At 48.3% G+C, this 25,659-nt stretch overlaps 1 protein-coding gene across 6 annotated transcripts in view; it reads left to right on the top strand.

Moving 5' to 3' along the window:
* ACACA (acetyl-CoA carboxylase alpha) overlaps positions 1–25,659 on the top strand; it is a 98,482-nt gene that overhangs the window by 51,951 nt on the left and 20,872 nt on the right. For all 6 annotated transcript variants that reach the window (XM_042879825.1, XM_042879823.1, XM_042879824.1 and 3 more), the window contains 8 exons: positions 1,636–1,791; positions 2,363–2,509; positions 10,862–11,131; positions 11,484–11,581; positions 12,705–12,825; positions 13,284–13,394; positions 24,057–24,200; positions 24,935–25,055. In XM_042879825.1, the coding sequence (XP_042735759.1) occupies positions 1,636–1,791; positions 2,363–2,509; positions 10,862–11,131; positions 11,484–11,581; positions 12,705–12,825; positions 13,284–13,394; positions 24,057–24,200; positions 24,935–25,055 (1,168 nt within the window). The remainder of the gene's footprint in view (positions 1–1,635; positions 1,792–2,362; positions 2,510–10,861; positions 11,132–11,483; positions 11,582–12,704; positions 12,826–13,283; positions 13,395–24,056; positions 24,201–24,934; positions 25,056–25,659) is intronic.

Below are 25,659 nucleotides of genomic sequence, written 5' to 3'. Positions count from 1 at the left end.
TAAAAGTGCATGTCCCCTAAAAGTGCATGTCCCCTAAAAGTGCATGTCCCCTACTTGTTTTGTGCATGCTCTCAGAAGCGCGGTGTGAATTTTGGGTGTTGTGTTTGGGGCCGGGAGCTGGACTTGATGCTTGTGGGTCCCTTCCAGCCCAGCATGTTCTGTGATTCTGAAGGTGTAGGGAACGACTGGAGTAGGGTGCTATAAAACTGTGGAAGGTGCTTTTATGTCATTTTTATTAAGCGTAAAGGGCTTTTTTTGTAGTGGTTACAGCTGTTCTCAGGTCTTTGTGCTTTTCATGGCGTGAGAATATTGCGGTTAACTCAAATCCTTACGTATCCTAAAGTGCACGAACCATAGGAAGCATGAAAAATATTGAAATACAGGAATGTTTACATCTCCCGCTGTAATAATCTTCCTGCCATGCAGAAGCAGCAACAGAACAAATTGCCTGGGCAGCGTTAATGTGCAGCCCAGAGTGCTGAGTCACCTCTTCTCCCCCTCTCCTCCATTGAATTCTTGCAGCCTGGCTGCACAGCCTGTCCAGTTCTCAGAGATCTCCGAGCAGATAGCAGCCACATTTTGCTTCATTTCTGCCTTTGAGTGGGGACGAGAAAAGAGAAAGAACGTTTCAGTAATCTGCAGTAGCTGAGCTTTGCCCTCAAGTTTTGTTAGAAACTTGTGAAGGTCACTGTGGATCAGTACGGGTTCCTGACGGGGATCCTGGCCCAAATGCGTGTCGGCCTGAGCAGATAGCCATCACCAAAGCAGCTTCACAGAGGAGTGTTTTTGAAAACAGTGTGTGAACTGTTCCTTTGAGTATAAAGCCTGAAATAGACTTTTCTGCTGAATTTTCTTTCTTGTAGAATTCTTCAATTATCTCCCCCACAATTAGAAAGCATCTGTAGTTTACAGTATCAGATCTGATATCCGTTCTGTTGATAAGAAAGCCCAATCGTGTTGCTTTTGTTAGGTGCATTTCTGTGAGGCAGCATCTGTGCAGCCCTGTCCCAGTTATGCAGTGCTCCTCGTGTTTATTTCTCAGTTGAAATAGATTTCCTTCCAAGTCCTGGCTGAGTGGAATATATAGTGCCATGAAGCATGGCAGCTGATAATTCATGTTGCTACTCTGGGAAAATCTTTTAAACTTATAATATCAAAACTTCAAGCCAAATGACATATGCAAGTCTTGACCTAGCTTCCATGATCAGTCAGTGGAGATACGGATACAGTGCTGTTCAACTCCATAAATAACAGAGTTCTCCTCTCTGCTCCCAGCCATCACAATCCATCGGCATAGATACGGTGTCAGGGGAAATACTGGTGAATGTGAAGTCATCTATGTCACCGGGTTTTTTCTGTGGGGACGTGGCTCTGTTCACTTTGCTTTCTGCTGTAATGCAGTAATAAGTCAGTGATGCTCAGATCCACACAGTTATGGTCCAGCACTGTCTCCAAAGGGTAGTAATGCATGATGAGGCATGGTGTTATAGGGTATGTGAGTATTAACATATTTGTAGGGAACAGAAGCAAGCCTGGCCAATGTGGAATATCCAGATGATTTTTGTTAAAATATGAATGAGGCAGGTCTGTGGAACTGGTGGATTAAGCTATAATTGGCTGTGTCTTCTGCTGCAGATTATGTTCCAGGCCTATGGGGATAAACAGGGACCACTTCATGGGATGCTGATAAATACCCCATACGTGACCAAGGACCTTCTTCAGTCCAAGAGATTCCAGGCACAGTCTTTAGGGACGTCCTATGTCTATGACATTCCTGAGATGTTTCGACAGGTGAGAGTTCTTTGTTAAGGCCTGGTGGATCGTTCTGAACTTACCTGCAAAGCACTTCTGTGCATTGCCATCCCTGCTTGTTGGGAAACGAGTGGCCTGGAATGGCTGACAGTGGATCCCCAGGGCCTGCACAACTCGGAATTGGGCTGGCTTTGAAAAAAATGAGGATTCTTGATACACTGCTGCTGTAGCTCCATTAATAAATCTAACAGCAGAACTTAAAATGTAAACCATCTTGCATTTCTTGTTTGTGTGTCTTTGTTTTACCACCCTGTTATCCAGCCTTCCTGAAGGTTGGCCAGTGCATGCATTATAAAACGTGCTAATGAGCTTCAGAATTGATTGTGTATCTGATTTGCTGGGTTCTGTCCTGAATCACATAATTTGAATTATGCTAATTTGGGTGAAACTGTGTTTCATAGTTTAAATTCCAAAATAAGTGATATCCACTGAATACTGCCAGTCAAATTGTGGGGAGGGGGGATTTTAGAGGGCTCTGTCTTGAATGTTAATTCGCAGCGGATTGAACAAAAGCATTTTCTCAACAAGAGTTTGTCTCTTCATCCTCTAGTCTTTAATTAAACTCTGGGATTCCATGAATGAACATGCATTCCTGCCAACACCGCCGCTGCCGTCTGACATACTGACGTACACTGAATTGGTGCTGGATGATCAGGGCCAGCTCGTGCACATGAACAGGCTGCCAGGAGGAAACGAGGCAAGTTGCACTTCCTTTAACACTGCTTTCCTTTCCATGTCCTGCAGTACGTTGTGTCTTGGACTAGGTTTGACAATTGTAATGAAAATTTACCAAACCAGGCACAAAATCTATTCATTCAGTCTTTTATAGATGAAATCTCCCTCTTGGAAATGGGATTTTTGTTTCATTAAAAATTAATACCTTCCATACAATGGATATTTTAAACTCCATAGTAAATGATGATTCCATTTCAAACCTGTGCCTATGCTATTTTTTCCTTCATAATTAAAAAGTGCTCGTTCAGCTATTCCAGGTAACTGGGGTTTATGTTCGAACCAAATATGTTTTACAAGACTAAATAGAAATGTTTTCATCTGCTTAAAAATGAAAAACCAATTTTATGCTTGCCATTGAAATACTGCCATGTTTGTGTAGCACGTGGGCAAGGTGTGTGCAACATCCCCCTCTAGTGAGTGATTTCCGTGGGACTAACAGGGCTGCTAATGCTGCCAGACTAATTGCTGCTCCTTCAGCTGCCTGTGGAGGAGGCCAGACAGCTGTGGGCTTTTGCTGCTGTGTTGTGTCAGCAAGCCGTGGGTTGCAGCATTGAAGCAGCCTGAGAAGATAGCCAACTAGTAGCAGGTTTGGGGTTGTTTTTGTTTGTGTTTGGTCTTGGCTAGATGGGATTCCATAAGTGAATGCTTCTGCAGTAATTTAAGTCTGAACTGCTCTAATGATGGTGTTGATGTTTTTGGCATTGCTGAACCAGCGTAGTGCCTTTTACTGGTTATGTAACATAAGACTTGTCCAAACGTTGTTACACTGAGAACATCAAGGATGGTGATGAGAGGAAATAAGGGTTGCTATCACTGTTTATTACACGTCTCTTATTGGGGGAAGGTTTCGAAAATAGTGTTTTTAGATTGAACCTAATTAGTCAGTGGTGACTACGAGAGCAGTGCTTCCTCGCTGGCCTATGGCAGAGCCTCCTTAAGCAGGACAATTAAACCAGGCCGGGGCTGTGCTGCTGTGGAGCCTCACGCCATCATCGTTCTCTTTCTCTGCACTCATTCAGTGTCTGAGTGGATGGTGGCTGGGGAAACAGCAAAGTCCCTCAGGGACGTAGCTCTGCTCTTGCTGAAATTACAAGCACGGAGCTGCCTGGGCATGAACATGTACTGTTTACTCTTCCAGTATGAATACAAATAGTCTTATTATAAGAGATTTTGTACCCAAAGACCACCAAAAAAAAATTAGGAGTTTTATTTAACCCTTGGTAGACTTCGTTGCCCTCAGTCTGCAAACAAACTGTGTGGCTGTTGCTGTGTGTGCGGTGTTATGTCCTGTGCAGGATATGACCCTCCTGGGGCAACCAGGCTGAGGGGTTCAGCCATTGGAAAGCAGGACACAGAAATGCAGCATTCCCCCGTGTTTTTGTGTCTCCTCAAGATCTCTTACAGAGGTGCACAGCAGTGCCGCCCTGCCTTCCAGCAGCAGCAGGGCCGAGGTGGGGGCCTGGAGGGCAGCGCTGGGTTGGCTGCGTGCCGAGCGGTGCAAGCGAGGGATGCGGCGTGCAGCCCACGGCCGGTGGTGCTCAGCTGCCAGGCAGTTGCCGTGGGACCCTGTGCAGCTGGAATGAGGTTTGAGGCGTCGGTATTGAATTCTGTTACCAATAGCTGCTGCACACAATGGCGCTCATTCAGATGGGAGAGCGGTCAATCTGAGCAAGGGCTGCGGCGGCATTCTGAAGGACAGGTGACATTCACGGGGTGACGAGCTGCCGAGCGGATTCATTCCTCCCCGCTGCACTTCCTTTATCAGGATGAGCCGACTTGAGGCTTTCAGGGTTTAATTTCGCTCAGCTGAGGAAACAAATTTTCACAAGCGTGCGCTCGAGGCTCTCTGTCCAGCAGAGATGGAGGCGGGGGGCTGGCGGGGTTCAGGCAGGGGCCTTACCTTTGTTAGGGCTGCTCAAATTCAAAGGGGGAAACACTTGGGACTGTTGCAAGGATAATTTAAGCAAATACGTTCTAAGAGTCTTAATTTGTGCTTGCTGGGTGCTGGTTGTTACAGCATGTGTGCTCCCCCAGGTTTGGCTAGCAGTGCCCTAAGCTGTGAGCTGCTCCACTGCAGGCCTTGGTGAGCTGCTGGCTGGGCCGGCTGGGCAGGGCATTTTCAGGGGAGCAGGACTTATTTTTATAGAGGAAAGTTCTGGCTGTAATCAGTACAGCTGCTGCTCAGCACATTCAGGCCTCTGTCACTGTTCTGCCTACTGGTGGCCGGGAAGATCAGAGCAACGCTGTCAGAAATGGGATTTGGTTTTTGGGTGATCCTTCGTGGAGTCGGGAGTTGAACTTGAGGATCCTTGTGGGTTCCTTCTAACTCAGGATGTTCTGTCATTCTCTTACACCTGTTTTATACCAGAGATTCAAACAGAGCTATTCCCCCACGTGAGGAGCGCCTTGCCAGCCTGGTATCAGCTGTGCTGGGGCAGGGCTTGTCTGTTCTGCTGGGGCTGTGCTAAGCAGTCCGAACAATTACATTTTCTCCATGTGAAAAGGGGTCAAGACACTCCTCCTCTTAAAGCATTCACTTCAGCTAAGTGCCCTAATTGTTTTAGCCAGCCGGTGAAATTGAGAAGCTAGCATAAAATCTGGAGATTTGCAGCCACTGCATTCAGCTGGATGTCAACAAGAGAGGCTGCAGTCCCTGCTCTGATCCTGGGCAGAGCAAGAGCTCAGAGCAGGGAGTCTCCCATCCCCACAGGCTCTGCTGGCTGTGCTCTGGGCTAACCAGGCTGATGCTGTTTTTGTTTTCAGAGAAATCTGTGAAATGGGAAATCTCGAAGAACTTTCACAATGTGAGAGGTTTTTCTCCGTTTAGCTTATGACCACTTCATGTAACCCACCACCTCATTTGGCACTAATTATCTCTTTGCTGGTAGTCTCAACAAAGAAGCCAAGGACTTAATGGACCATGAAAATACAACTTGTTATTTATTCCTAGGCAGTGCTTGCTCCTTCTGAGCAGAGGATCTGTCCTGTCATGGCCACGCGGGGGAGCTTGCAGTGCTGCTGGCCGTGCTGTGTGCTCTCATAGCCCAGAAGGCATCGCTAATGCTGGGCCTTTTTCCATTCCCATGCCCTCTCAGTACAGCCAGAGCTCTTGCTGAAACACATCTGCTGTTTCTTTGGGCTGCAGACAGAATCCTGGATGTTGCCTCGAGCTGTCTGTGAGACATGTCTGTTCCAGATCCTTCTCAGTAAGCTCATGAACAGTCTTCTGGTCCCCAGTTACTCCTCCTTATGTGTCCTCTGTTACAATGCTGGCTGCTTTGACACCTCTGCTTACATGTGAGACTGCTCCAGTTAGCTCTGTCTGCTACCGTGACATTTCAGTTACGAATATTATCAGGCCAGCACACTTGATAAGATGGAATATGCAATCCTAAAAAGTTAGGAACAATTTGCAAATAATTTTCAGAGCTGGTAGGTATATGTAAGAGAGCTGAAGGAGACAGTATTTTATCAGCAGAACCAAACACCAGTCAGTAGCTCCCTTCTGATGCTCCTGAGTGTGTTGCTGGATGAGGACTGTGGGACAAATGGGGCACTTAATGCACCACTGTGACCACATCAAGAACTAAGCAGCAGAAGGTGGATGCTCAGCTCATCTCCATTCTCAGTTTATTAGACATGAGCCTTTGAAATGGTCAGAGATCTCGATTGCTTAGATCTCGATTACAGCACAAGACTTCTAACATTCCTGCAAGTTTAATTTAAAAAAAGAAAATAAATGGGAGCCTTTCTTCATAGTGACACAATCTCACATGGTTCAGGAGTGGGATGGGTTCAGTGTGGGACAGAAGCGTGTGGCTGAGACGTGCTGATGTTGGGAGGGATGGGTTTGGGCAGTCCCAGAAGCAGGGGCTCACCACCCGCTGGTAAGAGCCAGCTGAGCTCCAAGGGCAGAGAGCCTGCAGCAGCACCCTGCATCGCCCTGCAGCTCAGTCTCTGTAAATGTGTCATTTTCCCTCTTGGCGCTAGATGTCACAGTTTTTCCTTCTCAGCAGCGTGAGGCTCAGAAGTAATCCTAGCTGGAGGTGTGTTGGCAGGCACCTTTCCCTGGCCAGGTGACATTGCAGCCAGCACTGGGCTGAAGGCTGCAGCGGTGCTGCTTCTCCAGCTCCGTGGATCGCCTGGGGCTCAGAGGTGTAGCTAATGAATTTTATACGAGCACAGCTTCGCAGTTGAACTGCACGTTCTGCTTTGTCACCCCATGTCCCTGCGTTTTATGACAGGCACAGGGCATTAAAACATCCGCTGGGCTCTGTGCAGCAGGCAGATAAGCGCTCTGAGAGAGCCGAGAATGTGGATGGCAAAGGTGGGGAATTAACATGAAGGTGAATGGAAACACCCATCCATCTTCACACCACACCCCAAACCTGCCGGAGAAAAATAGTTGATTCCCTTTTATTTCCCAGTCCTTCTTCTTGATGAGTTGTGGGAGCAATCCTGACCTAAAGGCTCCCGTGGCACTGGGAATAGGTTTAAATAACAGGGAAGCTGGACAACTATTTGTGCTGCACAGCAAGTGGTGGCTCCTCATCTGCAACACGGTACAATTTCAGGAGGTGATCCTCCATTGGCAGAATGATTTTAGCCCCCATCAGCGAGATGCTTGGGTGTACAACGCGGTCTGGGGCTGGGTTGGTGCACAGCACGCTTTTGCTGCAAACAGGAGGTTGTTTTTGTTTTTAGCAAAAGATAGAATGTCTGGTGGTGAGTGGAACATAATACAAATTTTTGGACATTATAAGAGAATGGCCCAAATTTCTTGCAGGGTTTTATTCAAATACCTTTGTAAGTAGAGCACAGAAGTGATGGTGCAAAGATTAACTTGTATCTTGGCGTATATATTTGAACAGTTGGACACACGTTTGCCTACAGTGCAGGAAGTTCCTAATGAAGGTTGCCCTGTGGTCTGTGTGATCCATTGGTCTGTTACTTTATGGGATGTGAATTGTTTTGGCTGAAGTTTTCAAGCTTTACACCTGCCTAGAAGAAGATATTAGCATTTTGTGTGGAAACCTTCATCCAAAGCGCTGTGTTTTGATGCAAAAGCTGGCAGTGATGTTCCCAATTAATCTGTGGGCTCAGACAGGAGCTTGAATTTATGGAGAATGTGGTTTAGTTCAACACGATGCCTTCAGCTATCCCGGAGATTGCTACAGACCTTGCAACACAGGTGTGGATGCAGTCCAAGCTAGTTTTGCAGTCTTCAGCAGTTGTTGGAGCTTTCCTTTTGGAGCTCTGTGTGTCCACCCACTTTCGCTGGGCATCAGCCAGCCAAGTGCCCTTGGTCTGGTGGAAGGAACCAAGGCAGCAGGAATTCATGTCGGGTTCTTTCCAGTCCCAATGCCTTGCAGCTCATGCACTGAGCAGCACTTTGCCACATCTCCTGGAGCCATTCCTCCCTGTGCCTCATCCTCACGGCCCTGCGTTGTGCAGCACTGCGCCTGCTGTGAGCTCGGCTGCGCCTCCTGCTGCTGATGGTGCCTTTTTCAGAGCCAGGAAGAGGAAGAAGGGATCCTGGATTCTGCTGTTCCCCTTTTGTCAAGGCAGTAAGACTGAAGGCTTCAGCAGTCTGTTGTGCCTTTCTTTTGGGAGCTGGTTCGTGCTGAAAATAGCGTTCTGGCTTTTGGTCATGGCTGAGTGCGGAGAGGCTTTCTTCTGGGTGTTGGGATCCAATGGTAGAACACAAAAATGGCACAGCTGCATCAAGTAAAGTTTCTGGGGGTGTGTTTGTTCCCTTAATAAAGCACACCTTGCCCACGGCTGTGCAGTGATTCAGTGTTTGGGTTTAGCTTTGGGATAGACAGGCTGTATGGAATGAAACAAGTGTCTGTACCTGTGTTCTCCCAGCGTTGGGGTGAGTGTGCATGGCAGGAGGGGTGGGCTGGCACCTGCTTCTCACATGCAGGGCTCTACAGCCACATTTCCTTCCTTATGACAACTTCAGTACATAATAAATAATGACATACAGACGTACTCATGTTATATATGTTTCCAACATATAAAACCCCCGTACAGTACAGATGCAGCAGAATGGGAACAAGGCAGCGTTTTTTTGTCGGGGTTCTTTAAGTTCAGTTAAGTGAAGTGCTCGGGCTCCAGCACCATCCTCGTGGTGGGATAGGAGGAAACAACACCTCTGCGTGGCTCAAGCTGCTGACAAACACTGAGCAGTTGCAGCTCAATCCAGGTTCTCCTCCAGCCGCATTGCTCCAGGGATGACAGGCCTGGAATGTCCCCCTGCCTGCATGGCCCTGCTGGCTCCCCAGCCCCACGCTCGCGCTCTCAGGGCAGCTGAGGTCGGCATGCTGCCGTTCCCTCCATGCACGTTGTCAGCAGCCCTGGCTGCCGCCAGCAGTCAATTTGTCACTGCATCAGTGTGTGTATTACTGCTCACATCGATAGCGCAATTAATGTTGAAGTCAATTTTGGTGTTAATTTTAGGCCATGATTAGTGTTGACACTGTGTGTCAAACGAACGGCGTTTATGAGAGCCATGAAAACGAATGTTAGTTAATATCATGTTTTTACTATCTGTTAATGGTTACATTAAGGCAAAGATCTATTGGGAGAAGATGTGTATAAAATTATATATATAAAACTGGTGCGTAATGTATGTGTGCTGTGCAATTCTGTGTCGTTGGTGTTACTCAGGGAGCAAATGGCATCTGAGCACTGAATCCTAATCACAGTTTAGAACATCAGAAATAATGATCACTTCTGATCGGGGGTTGTGAATAATTCATCCGGTTTGATTTTCACGTTCTGTCCGGTGATACTTTTCAAACCAAATGTGTTCCTACAGGAGAATAATGGTCCCACTTCCTATGGAAATACAGTGGCACAAATCATTTTGCCAACATAAAAACAGTTAAATAAGACGGTTCCTGCTTTTATTTTTTTCCTCCCTCTCCCCTTCGTTGCTGGGTGTGCTGGGAGGAGAGCTGTGGCTGGAGAAGGCAAACTGTGCTGCCTCTGCACAGAGCCTGCTTGGGAGCCCCTGCTGCTTGCCGTCACTCTTTGTTGTTCTGACGGTGCTCTTAGGTGATTAGCTCAGCCTGTCTAATTAACCTGTAACCTTAGTGCAGCATCTGAATGTTTCTTGACCACCTCCAGGGACGGTGACTCCACCACCAGCCTGGGTGGAGTTCTGTGTGCCCAACAACAGCCGCGTTCCGTTGTTTTGGGGCGTTACAACTTTGCTGTAGTGCTGCTGTTGCAGCAAAGCAACCTGCTGACCTTTTAGGGATTTATGCTCCTGCCTTTGAAATGGCTGCGCTGTCTCTCTCTGCCAAACGCTGCAGTTGGGTGCTGAGATGTAACTGTAAATCTGCAAATATTCAGAAGCAAACAAACAAATTAATCCTGTGTGACATATCCTTCAAAACAGCAGTGGATGAAACTGAGACCAAGGAGAAGGTGAACAGAAACACCATCTTTCTGCCAACCTGCACCCTCAGCTCTGGGAAGGGAGGCAGAAGGCGCGGATCTGCCGCTTGTAGGATTTCTGGGTTGCTGCCTGCTTTACTTCCCGTGACCCTTTGATTAATCCCTCTGTCTTTTTATTTTTTTTAATGAGCCTGTTATGGCATATCTTACTGCAGATACTGATTGGATCTCAACTATATATTGTGCCATTTTGATTTGGATTAAATGGCACATATCTATCTGCTGCTTCTCCGCTCTCCCCCTCCCGTTTCAGTTCATCATGTTCAGAATTCAGAGTCTCCACAATGAGAGTTTCAAACCCCTGATTGCAGCGGATGCGCAATCGGCTTGAGGAATGTGTACTCAGAGCTTATGATCCTTGGGCAAGCAGAGACTGGGTGATGCATGTGGCTTTCAAGGGACGCTGCTATTTCCATCTGTTAATGGCATTCCAGGATGGCCAACTCCCCAGCGCGGGGACGCGGCTGAGGGATGGGAGACGTGGGGTACAGATGTTGCTGATCTCCATAAGATGGGCCAGAAGAGATCATCTAGTGATGTTAAAAAGAAAAATATGCAGCAAAAAGCATTACTTATCCTGGCGGGCTTGGGAAGAAACTGCTACAGTATTTGTGGAGGAGAAGGGGAAGAGCTGGAGGGATGAAAGGAAGGACAGTAAATAAGGGAGGGAGGAAATGAAAAAGTTGCTAATGTGAGGACAGGGTCAGAGGGAAGCATGCTGCTGTTATTGGGGTTCCCAAGGAAAAGACTGAAGTGCAGCATACACAAGAACCTGTGCACAATTCTTTGCTTTCACATCTTGAAAGTATTCATTGACCTTTTGTGGCTTTCTGTTCCTTTATTGCAGATTGGGATGGTAGCCTGGAAAATGACCCTCAAGACCCCGGAGTATCCTGAAGGCCGTGATATCATCGTCATTGGCAATGACATTACGTACAGGATAGGTTCTTTTGGGCCTCAGGAGGACGTGCTGTTCCTGAGGGCTTCAGAGCTTGCTCGAACTCACGGCATCCCCCGCATCTACGTGGCTGCCAACAGCGGAGCCAGGATTGGTTTGGCTGAGGAGATCCGGCACATGTTCCACGTTGCATGGGAGGACCCAGATGACCCGTACAAAGTAAGGAGGCACGGGAAATAGTGATGAAAGTCTGCATAGCTCAGAAGATTATCCTGTTTTTACACAGCCTGTCTTAATCGAGATGGGCTATGTGTTTGCCAGACTGTTAGGTCCAAAGTTGGTATTGGATCTGTCAGGCACAGAGCTATTATCCAGAATGAGTTAGTGTGGAACGCTGAAAGCATTCCCAGCTTCCAGTGACTTCAGCTGGAGCTCTGATATTGAGACAGGATGTTTGCCTCACTCTTAAATTAAATTCTGCTCCCTGGAAACTCTCTTTTTGGGTAGGGTTGCTGGGAAACAGGAAGGGCCTACAAATGGGAATGAATCAATGAGCTGTTTTTCCCTTCAGGGATACAAGTACTTGTACCTGACACCACAAGACTATAAGAAGGTCAGCGCTCTGAACTCGGTTCATTGTGAACATGTGGAGGACAATGGAGAGTCCAGGTAAGCGCAGATGAGTCTGAATTAAAAGCTTTCTGCACTTCCTTGGGTGCGTGTGAGGGTGGTGCGTGTCGCACCCTTGTGTTCAGCTGGAGAGCTGGAGTTCTGTGTTATCAGGGCATGGGGCGTGAGGAGTTGTTTGAGGAAGGGCTGCGCTGACACTGTGGTGCTGCCTGGGGCTCCAGGTTGTTCCCAAGGGTCCTGCAGTGGTAAATGCTCTGACACCAGGATGATGATTTCTACCCAGGGACTTGCAGTCTAAATTTTGCAAATTACTTTTTGAGTAGACTCTAGAGTAAGGACAGAAGAATTCCTGGATGAAGGCTAAGCCCTCCGCCTCTTCTGGAGGTTGCACTGCCTTACAACATTAGGTTTTCCATGCACGTCTCTGCTCCAGGCGGCTGTATTTTCTCAGCTGCATCCCAGAGGTAGCTCATCTGCAGATGAGGCGGGAAGAAGTTTTCAGAGCTAGTTGAAGCAGGAGTGCTGCTGCTGGCAAGAGAGAGGAGGATGTGCGTGGGAAGAAGAAAGCCTGGCCTGCAGCCTGGCAGGCTCTGGGAGAACAAAGGAATGGCTCTGGGTGTGGGGCTGCGCGCTGCCCGCCTGCGCACCAAAAGTCAGCGGCTCTTCAGTGAGGCACTTCAGCACATGCTCAAGTGCTTTGCTTAGCAAGGGCCTAGTGTGGGAGATAGAGGCCAGTCTGAGAGTGCTGAGTAAGAAGGGTCCGTGCTGGGGAAGGAAGGCATGAAAGAGGAAAGTAAAGGTGAGAGCTTCATTGTAATCTCTTGTTGTTTTCTGTTGGCTGCATTCTCTTCCTTTCTTGCCTTTTATTTTCTACAATCAGACTGCATCTCACGTCCTGTGGGGGTGACACAATGCTTTTCATGGGATCTCTCTCCCTTGACATTTCCTGTTCGCAGTGCTGCTCACCTCGCATGTACATAGGGCTGTTCATGATGCTCAGCAAGGCTGCAGAATGAGCTCCTGTGTGGGTCCGAAATGGGTTTTATGCACATTGCTCTTCAGAGCCTTAATGATATTTAGTCACTTTTCATTTTCTTCATAGCAAACTGATTCAGCAAATCACTGGACCTTGTGACTCAAAGGCTGTATGTGTCTCCTTCAGGTATAAGATAACAGATATTATCGGGAAGGAAGACGGACTTGGAATAGAGAACCTCAGAGGATCTGGCATGATTGCTGGAGAATCATCTTTAGCCTACGAGAGTATTATCACCATCAACTTGGTAATCCCTCGCTGCTTTCTATTCTTCAAACTTTATCATCTATTTCAGCTAAAAATCCTGTAGTGATATCCAGGAGATACACCTGGGATCAGACATTTGGTTGATGTAAATTGACTCCTGTAGGCATCGAGCAGCACTGTTTGCACACCAGTACTAGGCTGGATCCATTCATTGTAAATGGAAGACACTTTTCAGAAAGGTGCTACTGGGCTTCGTGTTTGCTCAGTCAGTAAATTACTACTTCTCTCCCTTTTTTAAATAAAATGCATACATGTTGAGATGCTGTGTTTTATGAAACAGTAGGTTCTGGAGTTTTGCAGTAAGGAGTAGATTTTATAACTTTGTAATGCAAACATGACTAGTTTTACTGTTTTATCTAGATGTTTGAATCAATAGGGTTTGGCTGTGTGGTAGGACAGAAATCAATGTGATTTCTTCTATCCTTTTTCTTTTTTAAGGTTACATGTCGGGCAATTGGAATTGGAGCTTACCTCGTTCGGTTAGGGCAGAGGACTATCCAGGTTGAGAACTCTCACATCATCCTGACTGGCTGTGGAGCCCTCAACAAGGTAAGCATTCACACGTCAGCCTTCAGAGCTATGCGGGCTGAATGGCTGCTTCTGTGAGTTGTGCCTGAGACTCGAGCTGCCATCACTGTACCTGCTCCATACTTGGACCCGTTTGCTGTTAGCTTCTGGAAGAGCTGTGAAGGGAGGGCCGCAGGGACTGAGCCCCGACAAGGAGAAGAAGTGGTACAGGGTTCATCCAGAATGACTTTCAGTCTCTTTTTATTCTTTTCTGGTGAGAAAAGTCCTTTCTTGCGCCTGTTCTTCTTGACAAGAACATTACGTTGATGGCCAGAGGCACTGCTGCAGACATTCTGGTTGGAGATGGGCAGGGGACCTGGGCAGCACTGCAGGTTGAAGGGCTTGAGCCTGAACCAGGTGAAGGGGAGGAAGGAGGAGCAGCTTTTAACACAGGTTGTGCGCAGTGGCTGAAAGACAGAAGCCCTCTGGGCAGCACCTTCTCTCACCCCCTGTATACTGTCATAGGAGAAGCAGAGTTGTTTCCAGTATCTGGATGACCATGTTTCCAAATATGTGGGCCAGAATCGCCCTGACCTTGGTGTTAGCACTGGGAGAGCACTGAAGCCTTGGGAAAGAGAGCGGATGGTGATTTTCAAGGGGTGAAACCTGCTGGAAGCCTCAGCTGTCGGTGCAGGGAGGAACAACTGAGGCTGTAAGAAAACTTAGTGCTTGCACCACTAAAATGGCTCACCAGAGCCATTTTCTCACCGGAGGCGATTTTTCTCCCTTGCTGCCCCCTGCCTATTAATATCCCAGCCTCCAGCTCCTTGTGTGCATCAGACGCAGCTCGCAGCCAGCCCAGCTCTTGTCCCTCTCACTGAGGGCTTTGTTTACATGGCAGTTAGGATTGTGCTGGCGCCGGTGCCCTTCCCCATTGTGCAGCTTTGTTCGCAGGCACTCTCCAGCACCTGGGGTGGTTGTGCTTCATCGCAAGCTGCGTTTCAAGGAGTGCCTGCCCGACAATGGGAGATAAAAGGAAAATAGTCTCTCGTTGAATTATTCCCCTGAATAAAGGGGGCTCTGCAGAGAATGAAGCATTGATCCTATCAACTCCAGGATGCGGTACCCTCAGTTAGATCTCTTACACACATCACACACACCTGCATCAATGGAAGGAAAAGCGGCATTTGAAGATCCATCCTTCAAAAAGAGATTGAGCCAGTTAGTGCTTGCTGAAGTGAAGTACGTTTCCTGATTCCAGCTGTCATTTGTTGGTGATCAGGGTCCTGCAGAGTTTCCCAGATGGCGCAGCAAGCCTGTGAAGTCTTCTCTTCTTCTCTCTTCTTTCTGGGTTTAACTGCATGCTCTGCACATGGAGTGAATGTTTGTTTCTATGTGACCAGATTAATCTCACTAAGGTTTAGGCACTTAAAAATTAAGGATTTACTCTAAATTAAGTACCTGACATCTGTCAGAAGGCATAGGCAGAAGGAGATGCTTTCAGGGTGTGACTTAGCCCATCCTATCCCAAGGCCTTTAGTGGTCTGATTGTGTTCTTTTCTCTCCCTCCATGCTCTGTTGGAAAGGCATGTACTGTTATGTAGGCTGAACCTCCAGCTGCCTAAAGGTTGGCAAAGGAGGAGCCTATTGCATCCTCTCCAGCTTTCCCAGTACGAAGGCTGAAGCGCAGACCCAAGAGAAAGTTTAGCTGTCCTTGAGGAGCAGGAGGCTGGGAGTCCCCACTCATCTGGATGTGTCTGTGATGCATCTTGCTGGTTTATATGATCTTCATTTTTCAATCCCTGCTGTTCTGGTGAGAGTTTCTTGAATGGATCCAGCTCTGTCTGTGTCCCATCTGAGGCAGTGAAGTGACCTCCAGTGCTCTCCTAAAATGTCTGAAGCTCATTCCAGCTGAGATGTTCAGCAGGGTGCGCAGCACATGGTGAGAGCTGATGTGTTTGTGTTGTCTTGCCATGGAGGCAGTATCTGCTGAAGTTTTACACTCTGTCTCCTTGTTCTTGTATGTAAACCTTTAAGCACTTCTCCCTTGAATTTGGATGGACTATTTGTTTTGTTTGCATTCCCTTTTGGCTAGAAGTTGGGTCTCCATCAGCCAGGGGGCAATTAAGTGGAGTCTTCCCTGGAAGGAATGCAGGGGCTCTTTTTGATGGCATGAAGTTTGATGTGTTCTTTCTTACCAGTGCATGGATCAGGTTCCAGGAGAGCCTGATGGTGGGAACCTATTGCAGTTTTGCCTCTGTGGAGCAACTGAGCCTCAATTCTTGTTGTTCCCTTGGATGAGATGCTGAGAAGAGCCCTGTGCAGGAAAGCCAGCGCTTTGCATTGTGGCCTTCAGGTGATCCCCAGTTCAGTGGGCAGAGACTTGGGGGAAGGATTGTGCCTGCAACAGAGATCTGGATCTGGCTGATGGCATGCTGGCTGTTTGCCCCCGTGGCACTGCGCTGCACGTGGGGAGGCACTCCCGGCCGTGGCGGCAGGCAGGGTCTGCATTCTCTCGGCCCCGCTGCCCGCGTGGGTGACAGAAAGCGCGGGAGCCGTGCCGGGTTTCCCTGTGCTGGTGATGAAGCCGTCTTTGTTTGCGGTCCAGACCTGCGGGCAGGGGACGGCCGAGGAGAGGTGCGCTGGGCTCCGGGCTGCATTTCATCTGCACCCCTTTTGTCTTCGCCAGCGCGTTTCAGCAGGGGGTGGAGAGGTGGAAATGACATTTCATTCCTCTCCCGTGAGCGTGTGCGCGCCTGTGCTGAGCCCGCTGACCCCCCTGGAAATTGAAATAATGATAATGCGCGTCTCCTGACTGCATCAAAGTATCAGCACATCAAAAGCCAGGAGGCATGAAATGCAAATGATAAAGTGAAAGCAGATGGATTGTGCATGATCGCCTGATGCCCAATGAATTTTAAAAGGTGCTGGTTCACATGGGGAGAGGGGCTGAAATAAACACGTTATCCCTGCAATTTTTTTTTGTTCTTGCCGCTCACTCCTGACAATATTTTTTCACACTTCAGCGAGCAGCCACTCCATCTCCCTCCCTCCCTCTCCCTCTCTTTCTCTCCCTCTCTCTCGCTGTCTACCTCACACACGTCTCGGGTCATGTCGCCGCAGCTCCGGTGGAAATAATAAGATATAAACCACGAGGTTGTTATTTGCATAGAAATAGCATGGAGCCCCAGGCAGCATGGGAGAAGGACACAGAGATCATTTGTCTAAAATTTTAATGAAAACTTTTGCTGAGGCAGAGATTTTTTTATTTTTCTTTTTAACTTTGGCTGCCTCCCCCTTTTCCCACCCCTGTGCCTTCCTGCACCTCCCTCAGCTCCCTTTCCTCATCACCAGCTGATCGTGCTGTAGTTCTGAGGGCAGGTGACGTGCTGCTGCTGTGCACTCACAGGTTAATTTCCAGTGCTTTTCTTCTTAATAGAAGTAAGCTGAAGAACTCCCAATTTATGCATTGCTTACATGGTTCGAGCTTCCAGGACTGCATTTCATCTCAGTCCTCCCAGGGATGTTCCCAAGTCTGTTGCTGACCTATTTTTAATTAGTTTGCTTCTCCTTGTCTTTCGTGTGGAAAAGAAATCCTGTCTTTAAGGCTGTTTCATTAATGCAAACAAAGAGTGGCTTTCCATCACATCGTTGCCCGTCCCATGAAGTGCCGCCTGCCCAAAATGTCAGTGTCCCCTTGGCTCTGAGACTGTCATGGGATGAGGTGTGACAGTTGGGCTCTGCCTGCTGTCTCCAGAATCTTTCATACCGTTCTGAAATTCTTTCCTTGGCATTGTTCCCAACCGTGTGGGTCAGTGAGAGCGGCTAAAGGGTTTCTTTTCTGAAAAAAGAAAGAAGTTCTTCCATTTATTGTAGCAAATTTCCCCCTAAGAAGGGTGCTCTGGATCACAGGAAGAATAGTCAGAGAGCATCCACAGGGCTGCGAAGAGTCTGCATAGCAGGGGGCTGGGAGATGCCAAGGGAATGGATCCCTGTGCTGTGGATATCTGGAGGTAAGGAATCGCTGTGGCCTCTGTTACTGCTTGGGCACTCCTAAAATGTTGGGTGAATGCATGGAGCAGATGGACTGGAAGTAAATGATGGTCATACTGGAGAGAGAAGTGGGAGCTGCCAGGAGCCTTAATCCATTTGTGCGTGCAGGGTGTGTGGGAAGGCACCTGCCTGCAGTGGTGTTTTGGTGGTATCTTCATCCTCAGGGCTTCTTTCTTTCGTCCTCAAAATCATATTCATTTAAATGATATCTGATGGTATTATGGCCTGTTCCAGGCCTGGAGGAGCTCAGGAGGCAATATACAGATGTTGGCAGGTTGCTGCTGAGGAAACTGCAGAACCTCCTGGGGCTGCTGGGGCTGGGTTGGAGCGTGCAGCAGGTGGGGACACGGGGAGCAGCAGCGCAGGGCACGGGGCTCCTTGGAGGAGCTGCGGGTGAGGAATGGGAGGCTCACAGCCTGCCAGTCTGTCTCGTGCGAGTGATCCGTCTTCAGCATCGCAGGCAGTAATATTTACCCTTCAATTTCACAATCTGGAAAAATAAATAAAGGCCTGGTGAGATTGATGCTGTTCGGGGGGTTTACTGTAAAATACAGAATGTGAAAAGCTCTTCTTTTGAGATTCGAGGCGGGATAGCTCAGTATCTGCTCCAGATGACTCCAGTCTTGGGATTAGATCAAAGCAATCATGTGAGAGAAATCATATGAGTTAGAACAGCAAGTGCCATCCCTGTCATTCAAAGAAGCATTATAATTATTAATGCATGATATGAATCTTTCTGTAGAGGCACAGCAAGACTATTAGGGAGACACATTAGGGTGCGGGCTGTTGGAGAATACTGACCCAAAGGGGCTCTGAGAGGTGTCAGCCAAGAGCTCACAGCAGCAGCTCCGTGGGGACATCCCCAAGGTTGTCCTGCTCCTGGCTCAGTGGCAGGAGGGGCTCCCCCACTACGGGGTCATGGTGGAGCCCTGCGGTTTCCTGGGTGGAGGCTGCTTCTTTGTGCTCACCCAGAGCAGATGAAGGACCTTGGGCGGTGGAGGTTCCCCTGCTGTAGGTTACCTGTGCTTATACCCCTACGAAGCCAGTCTGGTTTGGGAACGGAGGTCAGAATAGTTACAGAGTCATGCAATGGTTGAATTGGAAGGAGCCTTACGGCCCGTCCTGCCCCAACCCCTGCTGCAGACTGGCTGCACCCCGGCAGATCAGGGGCTCAGGGTCCCATCCGTGGCACTGGGCACCACCTGGGCTGGTGGCATAGAGGGCTTCACTCTGCCTAGAGAAGTTGTGAGCAGGATGGGTGCCTGAGCTCAGACAAGAGCAAATAAACAAGCGCCGGCCTTCATTTCTACATTTTATTTTTAATTGCCTTTCTTTAAGTGGTGATATTTGTGTATTGTTCCCATTAGAGACAATTTACGTTCCAGACATCACATTATCGGTCCCTTTATGTTTGCTTAGGGAAGAAAGTCTAATAGATTTCTGTTGACTTTTTTTTTCCTCCCTCCTTTTATCATTTTTAATATGGATCTCGATCAGTTTATCTGTGTGGATGGTGCTTGTGCGGTGTGGGCGCGCGGTATTTATTCCCACTGAGCAGCAGTTGTGCACATTGGCCCCTATTCTGCCTGTCTAAATCTCTCCCTGCACCTTCTAGGGAAACTCTTTGTGTTTTAAACCCCGCATACGTTTCACATAGCAGGAATTGCATCCCAGTTCCTGGTGACCCTTTAAGGTACGTTTCAGTGCAGTGCTCTGCCACCTGACATCCCACTGGAGCTGAATGGAAGGAGACATTTTTCAGATGTGTCCCAGAATAGCTGGTCCTGCCCTCCCATCTCTGGCCCCGTGTCAGGATGATGGCCTATGGCTTTTCTCAGCTGTGAATTGGAGACACATTTTCTGCCATTCTGGGTGGTTGAGTGGGAACTTTAGGAGCTGCTCTGGAAAAATCTCACGGTTAAACCCAAAACCATGATACAGAGTGAGCAAAGTTTCATTGTCCTGTGCTGGAGCTGCCCCTGGGTTGGTTTCTGAGCAAGTGGGTTCTGATGGGGCTTAGAAGGTGGCCAAAGGAATGACCAAAAAAGCAAGATCACTAAGTGTCATGGAGACGATTTTTAATGCTGTTTATAGGGCTGTTGTCGAGAGTAGGGAACCCCTAACTGGGACAGAAGGGATTTATGGGTGTTTGCACCATGTAGAACAGGGGGCTGTAATTTTAGTTTGCAAAGTGTATTGAGTCCTTGTGATTTACCACTGACTGCTGCAGTGACCTTGAGCAGAACATGCCGTCTCCCTACACTGCAAAAGGAGAGCTGGGCAGGAATTCTTTGACAAGACATTTTTCATTTGAAAATGCCAATTCAATGGAATGGGAACTCTTCAGGAAAAGGTACTGATTTTGATGAATTCCATGTTCAGAATTTTTTCCTTTTGTCAAACAAAAAGCTCTTCTGTTCCAACTGAATTTTCATTTCGGATTAACTTTTATTTCTAATGTCCTACACCGAAGATGTCAGAAGCAGTCATGATCCTGTCTGATTGGCCACATCTTGGGATTGCAAATCGTGCAGTCCAGAAGAGGAGATGTTCCAAAGCCCCCATAAATTCTTACAGGAAGGAGGTGATTTCCTCCCAGAAACGTTCCGTGTTGCCATCTGCATTAGCCAGGTGCTTTGGGATCATCAGGCAGAAGGCACCACAGCAAGGCCAGCTGCAGCAGCAGCGTCCATCTGGATGCCTCTTCCCCTGCTGCCTCCCGTGCGATTGCTTCTTCCCCTTCCCCCTCTGATCTCCCCAAATTAAAGCAAGGAGAGGCCTCCACCGGCAGGCCCTGCTCTGGATTTGCAGTCAGGAGCCATCTCCAATAACCATCAGGCTGTCAGCTTCCCCCACCTCCCCCTGCCTCCCACCTCCCCCATCACTCACCAAAGGAAAAAAAGAGCTGGAGCCACAGCTTGAAATATATCATGCAATAGTGTATCATGAATTTCTTGTGAATCACATTGGTGAAGCAGGTTTATTTATTTCTGAGACTTTAAATCAATACAAAGTAGGTCTCTTAGTTCTGAAGCCGGGATGGAGTGTGAAAAAATGAGCCCATTGTACTCTTAAAACTTTGGGGAAAGGAGATGACAGCTATATAATTCCATTTACCAGGCACTAGGGGCTTTAATGTGAAGGTGACAGGGAGCTCTTTGTGCATTTAGAGCACCATATCTTCTAAATAAAAGATCTGTAGACTTGATAGTGGAGTATAGCTCTGACTTTAATAATCTCCAAGCATTAGACCGAGCCAATATGTTCCCAAGTCAGAAGGGTCCCCCACCGAACGCTCGTAAATTAAGAGTGCAGGAACTGCACACGCCGGTAGATTAGAGATGCAAGAAGAGCACCCGCTCCTGAGCATCTCCCCCAGCCCACTGCTCTGCCCGGGGTTGCTTCTCTTTTGCCCTCTAATGACATGATACGTGTGGAGGAAGAGCTGGGGGATGGAAATGAGCGCCGTAAGATCTGTTGAGGCTTGACTGCACGTAATAGCAGTCAGGTTTTAAGTTCCTACATTGTGTTTTCTGATGAGACATTCGTTCTGATCATTTCTGCCTGTTTATGAAAAATAGGCTATTTATAGTATGTGCATGTGCCTTTCTGCTTCAGGTTTCTGGCAGATAATATAAATTGTGGGGTGGGAATTGCAATTATTGAAATTATTTGGATAAAAATCTGGCACTTATATTTGATATAAACACATGATATGCTCTGAATAATAACAGCACTTATGTTACATGATGATTCCCATTCAAGCCCTCTGCTGTCATTTTTTCACATCTTTCATCTTTGATGAAACATTTGAGCCAATCAAGTTTCCAGCCGGAGCAGCTCTGCAGTGAATGTCTCAGCTCCAGCAGCTCAGCTTCTGCAAAGAAGTGCAGGGAGAGCTGCTGGTCAGCACAGGTTGGAGTGCTAGAAAACAATCAGCATGCACATGGCGTGGCTGTGGGCTGGTGGGAAGGGCCTTCTGAAGGCTGAAAGGGCTGCTAGAACCCTGCTCTCCTTTGTACTGCCCAGAAGATTCTCTATAGTGGAAAGAGATGTGATGTCCTCATAGGAAGGCTTCTGTGGAACTGAACAGATGGTGGCAATTCTGCTGGGGTATTTTCTAAACATGGGGTTGCATTGTCTGGAAGGTGGTGTGTGTTCTTACAGCCACGGGCTGAGCTTTAACACGTGCAGTTCTAGATCTCCCATCTCCTTTGGAGCACTTGACTGATGTCCTCATCTTTTTGTGGAGATGGAGGCACAGAGGAATCAGCAGCTGCAATGAATGGGAAACTGGAGATGTTATCCCAAGTGCCAGGCACCAGAATGCTGCAGTACAGTACAGGGAAACCTCAGAATGAACCAGTGTGGGACCATTCCTCGTTACTGATAGCGTGTCAGAGGGGGGTGGGCAGAAGAGTGAGTGGATGGAATTTTAGTTTGGAGCCAGAAGTTTACTGTCCAGTGCCTTGCTGTTCATGGATGTTCTTCTTTGTCTGGCTTCCCATCATATAAGGTGAAAGATCAGAGGTTAAGCATTACTGATAATTCAGGTGCAATGCATATCAGAGCTGTGGGAGTTGGATCCTGTCCCTTCCCACCCCTCACGCTGTGCCTTTCCTGATCTCTGCTCTGTGGTCGCTGTATCTTTGTCCCTGGAGAAGTGACCTCTCTGCCAGGAGGGACCCACTCTGCACACTCAGCCCTTGTGTTCCATGCGGGATTTAATCCACTGCAGTCTTTCCTTGGTTTGGCATTCTCCATTTAACTGATTGGAGCATTTCTAAACCCACTCATGCCTCCGCTGACCGTGTGTCTTATTGAGGAATATCTGAATTGGTTAATTGCAGAAGCATCAGTTCTGGGCTCCTCCAGCAGACGTATTCTCTTTCACCCTTGGATATTTTCTTGCAGAAACATTTATACAGCAATATGCATTGCACCATTTAAAATTGTTAATTGGAGATTGAATTACTTGTCAGCCTTTAAAAATGTAGTCCTGCGAGGTCAGAGATGAGGCGGTTAGCGGAGCCGAATGGATGAACCGTAGCGTTCATTTTTCTCCAGCCCCATATCACTGTGCTCACTGCTGGCCCCTCGCTGCCTCCTGACCTCTGCTCCCAGCTCAGCTGCAGCAGCACACACGGGGCAGCACATCACCCCTCTGCACAGCCTTCAGTGCAGCCCGGGGCTGCGCCGCCGACGAGCGTTGATGGGTGAATGCTGCGGGGGGGGTTCTGTTCATGCGGCCCCTCTCAGTGCTGTGCCACTTCACGGAGATGTCTGCAGCACTCAGGAGAAGGAGCTGCGTATCTGTCTTCATCTCCAAAAAGGGATTTAGGGCCACGAGCAGGAGGTATATTAGGCTGCTTTCACTGCCTGTCAGCGGCGGTAAACCTGCGCTGTTGGCACGGTCTCCAGATAAGCAGCAGCAGAGGCCCATTTTGCATGTGCATACGTTTGCATTAGTTCATAGGTGGGGAGCTTAAATCCTCTTTATTTTTATTTTCCTCTGCGGAAGGCATTTAGCTAGGCTGGTGACTGGCATCCCGAGATCCGTGCTTTCCTTTGGAGTTGGCAGATGGTGGTGTTGCACCTTTGCAGTTAGGCAGTGGCGGGCACAGGGCACAACCCCAGCCTCGATGAACTGGTGTGTGCAGGAAGAGCACTGCTCATGCAGGCAGCTTACGGCCAGAGCAGAGCTTCTGTTCTCCCACACCTTCGACACCTCTGCTCTCTGCCCAAGGGATCGGATCCTGAGGAGTGCAGCCCCTCCGTGTCCCTGCAGCTCTCCTGGCAGGACATCGGCTGTTCTGCCCTCGGAAGCAGTCAGAGCTGAGCACCCCATCCTTGGCGCTGCCCTGCCTGGGCTCGGGCTGCTCCAAGCTGGGGGTCCTCATCCTGAATGGAGCTGTGCTGGTGGGTTGCTGGGGGAGGACGAGTTGTCTGCCTGCATCCGAGGGGGTTTTAAGATCTAAATGAAGCAGGTATGTAATGCCCTCTGTCTGTTAGAAAGACACAACCCATAAAAATAACAAACGGCATATATTTGCTAGAATGTCAAAGTTATGAGTTTATTTTGTAATGATGTGCTCCTGCCTTCATGAGGTAAACTGGCCGTGGCAGAGGTGTTATTAGTAATATGGACTCAGTGGAGCAGAAAGCCGAGTGACCGAGAGATCAGTGTATCAGTCAGCAAGAGGGCAAATGGAAAGAGACAGCAGGGGAATGAGAAAAGAGCTGCAGAGCCCGGGCTGAGGCTGGCGATGGAGCCAGGAGAGTCAGACGCAGCACTCATCTGATCTCCCAACCTCTCAGAGCTGGGGTTTTGTCTTTGCTGTCCCTTCTGCAGCACGTGGCTTTTCTGCCCAGTTAAGGGTTTCGCTGCACCCGGGTCAGTGCTCAGGAGACCTGTTCATGTCTCAGCTGCTCAGAAAGGGCAGGTGGGACGGCTGCCTCAGCTTTCCACGAGTGCAGTTTCCCTTGGAAATCCATACCTGCAGATCTCAGCTATGTGCAGGAAGGTCAGTTGGGAGCCATCGCTCCAACCTTTGCTGCTGAAGTGAGCGTGACTTGCTGTACGCATCTCCTCAGTCTGCACCTGCAGTCTGCATCCCATCCCCTGATGGCTTCCCTGTTTTTCCTTTCCAGGTGCTTGGTCGGGAGGTGTACACCTCCAACAACCAGCTGGGTGGGATCCAGATCATGCACAACAACGGGGTGACCCACGGCACCGTGTGCGACGATTTTGAAGGAGTCTACACTATTCTGCTGTGGCTTTCCTACATGCCCAAGGTAATTCCTGGCCCTGCAGGAGTGTGGCATATCACTCCATGTCTTCTTTGTTCACAGGGCTTTGGGGATGAGGGCAGGCTCTTTGAATGCTTTTTCTTATCCTGTGGTTGTAGCAAAATGATTTGGACTCATGATTGAAGCAGTTGGGTGTTGTGATACTGAACTCCACAGAGCAGCTTCTGACCTGCAAAGCTGGGATGGGGGCAGCCCGGCTCTGCTGGGTGTACTTCCACATCACATCCCATCCTGGAGCCCTATCTCGAGTACTCTGGGTGGCAGGACCTGATGTCAGCAGTGGGTTGTCTTTTCCTGGAAAGACTCTAGAAGTTCCTCTCTGAGGCAGTAATTTGAAGCAGCTGATGTATGTGTGTTAGCTGCTCTGCAGCCAGGAAGGCAGCGGTAAGAACATGCAGGTCACCTTCTTTCAGGAAAGACTGCATGAATGAGTCTGATGGCCTGGTCACCTTTAGAAATTAAATTGCAATGCCTTGCAAATGCTGTCAGTGCCTGAAGCTCAGGAACAAGTATAGCAGAGTGCATATCAGATGATGCTGAAAGGAGGGTTTTGAGAGTATTTGGAGCACTTCTTGAGACTCGTACCAAGGCTCTGAGATCCCATGTTACAGGGTTGTACCATGTGGTGGAAAGCAGACTCTGACCAGGTGCTTTAGATTTGGTTTTTGGTGCAAAGCTATGTAAAATTACTACCTGAAATATTTTTCTTTTTTCCTTAGAGCGTATACAGCCCTGTTCCCATCCTCAAGGTCAAGGATCCTATAGACAGAACCATAGACTTTGTTCCTACCAAGACTCCCTATGATCCTCGCTGGATGCTGGCTGGACGCCCAAATCCAAGTACGTAGATCTTTGGTGGTCAGGACGTGCTGTGTTGTGTCTTGCTTCAAGACACTCAAAGCTCCACATCTGTTTCTGCTTTGTCAGCATCAAATTATTATTACTCTGGTGAGTTCTATGCCTGTTGCATAATTAGAATTACAAAGACTAAAGAATGAAGGTATGGTTAGCAAATGGGGCAGGAGGCCCTGTGTGCTCACCCTGTCAATCTGGATCTTTTTTCTGTGGTACTTGACTTGAGTGAAGCCAGGTGCATTCTGAAGCCTGAATCTGTTCTGTTTGGAGATCTCTGCATCTGCTTCCAGACTTGAAGCATTCCGTTCTGCCTCCAGCCCCCAGCCAGGCACCCTGTGAACGTGGGTAGTTAAAAAGAATCAGGCTGGTTGGAATGGGAAGGGAAGTCCAAGGCCTGCGCCCAAGTACATTTCAGAGCTTATGAAATGATTAGTTCTAAGGGATTTAGATGCAATATACAAAAATAGCATATAAATTCTGAGTGCTTGGGAACACTTACAAGTAATAGTTACTTTCATAGACCTTCTTTTTGCAGTTCAGAGGAAAGTGCAAATACAAAAGTCTTCATACTCGAGGAAATGCACAGCAT

The sequence above is a fragment of the Lagopus leucura genome, unplaced genomic scaffold (genome assembly GCF_019238085.1).
Source record: "Lagopus leucura isolate 7727_CA_CO unplaced genomic scaffold, USGS_WTPT01 Super-Scaffold_100024, whole genome shotgun sequence".
NCBI lineage: Eukaryota > Metazoa > Chordata > Aves > Galliformes > Phasianidae > Lagopus > Lagopus leucura.
This window is presented reverse-complemented; position numbering and strand designations above follow the sequence as displayed.